Below are 1,655 nucleotides of genomic sequence, written 5' to 3' on the forward strand. Positions count from 1 at the left end.
CATGGGATGCAGCTGTGTGAGCGTGGGGTGGGTGGTGCCCCTCCGCGTGGATGTTCTTCCCTAGGAGGATTCAGCTCCGCTAGCTCTGACACTGAGCTGGCACTATGAAACAAAACATTCTTGAATTATTGTTATAGTACAGCTTTATTCTCTAGTTAAATAAGGAATATTTTTATTAAGATAGAAGGAGGGTCCAGATGAAGTAGTTACAAAGCCCTTCTCTATGGAAAAATTTTTCCCCATAATACACATGCCTGTGACTCTTATTTGTGGAGTCAAATTCTCCTAGGACCTTAAACTCTTTCCTAGATGTAAATCATTCAGCTTTCACGTTTTCTTTAGGCCAAGAGACTCAACTGGCTCTTTCCAAGTTCAATCTGATACTGTCCAACTCACATTCAAGAGTTGTTTTTTCAAAACATCATCTGATTTTAATACAAGCTTTGTGCATTAAAAATTCCTCTTCATACATATATCCCCCAATAAAAAATATTAAATATAATATACACAATGGGAAATAAAATCCTAGAATAGGTGTCAATGACATGGTTGTTTTCCAGAATGATTCTACCAACATGTCCTCCTAGAGATTTTCTTCTCTTTATCTGAGATGAATCTGTGCCGGGGCTGCCTGTACATTTTCCTCTCATGGAGTCTTCTTCTGAGTGCAGAGAAAAGGAAGTCTGGTCCATGTCACTGTCATGGTAACAACCATCGAAGGCCATGGCTTGAACTGCCTTCATATTGTACATTCCAGAAATCTGTCAAAAAAACCTTTTTTTTTTTAGTAGGTCATGAATATGGTTTTATGAACAGGAATTACAGTAAAAATGTGAATAATCAGATTTTTAAAATAGGTAATTTCAATAAAGGCTAAGAATGTTTTGCTTAAAGAATAGAATTCTGGTTTTGCTTCTGGTGTCTAAAAGTCATTTTAATAATAAATGGAAAATATCATTTTACAGATCCTGTTTTTAATAGGGATTTAGCAAGGAGGTTTATATTTATTTCCATACAAATATTTTATTATCATACAAGTAAATGTTACACAACTATGATGTCAGCATTTTCTAATTTAGTCTTAGCCTGATAGACTGTTATACACTGTGCATGTTTTCTCCTTTGTTTCTGAGTAGTATGAATGGTTTGTGATAAGTTTGAGAGTTGAAGTTGAATATGATTTATCTGAACAGCAATATAAGTCAATTGGATTTGCTTATCAACTTATTTTTCCTCTTTAGAGAGAATATAGCAGTGGGCCCAGTCAATGTAATATTTTGTCCAAAAACAGAACAATATCATCTGGTGATCCATTTATGCTTAAATTGGGGATGGGTTAGGGAGAGATCTTAGCTACTCCATTTAAATGCAAATTGGCCAGGCCTTCTCATTTTTGCTTAAAAGGACCTATAAATGATGCTGACATAGACCAATTAAACAATATGAAATTGGTTTATATTTCTGAAGGAGCAAGTTATCAGTGCTTTCTGGCTTATGTGGCTGATTGAATCAAAACTAAATTTTTCTTTACAGTTTTACTCAGAGGGAGATTGTGGTTCTCACTGGTTTTAGAGCAGTGTCTGCAAAGCAGCTGTTACTAATTGCTTTTGGAAAAAAACAATATCACTTCTTGATCTATAGGGAAGTTCAAAGTG

The 1,655-nt window shown here is 35.0% G+C and overlaps 1 protein-coding gene across 1 annotated transcript in view; it reads right to left on the reverse strand.

Annotated features, from left to right (window-relative positions):
- Positions 1 to 464: 464 nt before the first annotated feature.
- GABRR3 (gamma-aminobutyric acid (GABA) A receptor, rho 3) overlaps positions 465 to 1,655 on the reverse strand; it is a 34,529-nt gene continuing 33,338 nt past the window's right edge. Inside the window, exon 7 of the mRNA XM_012652829.1 lies at positions 465 to 761. Coding sequence (XP_012508283.1) covers positions 465 to 761 — 297 coding nt within the window. The remainder of the gene's footprint in view (positions 762 to 1,655) is intronic.

The sequence above is a fragment of the Propithecus coquereli genome, unplaced genomic scaffold, assembly GCF_000956105.1.
Source record: "Propithecus coquereli isolate 6110/MARCELLA unplaced genomic scaffold, Pcoq_1.0 Scaffold40, whole genome shotgun sequence".
NCBI lineage: Eukaryota > Metazoa > Chordata > Mammalia > Primates > Indriidae > Propithecus > Propithecus coquereli.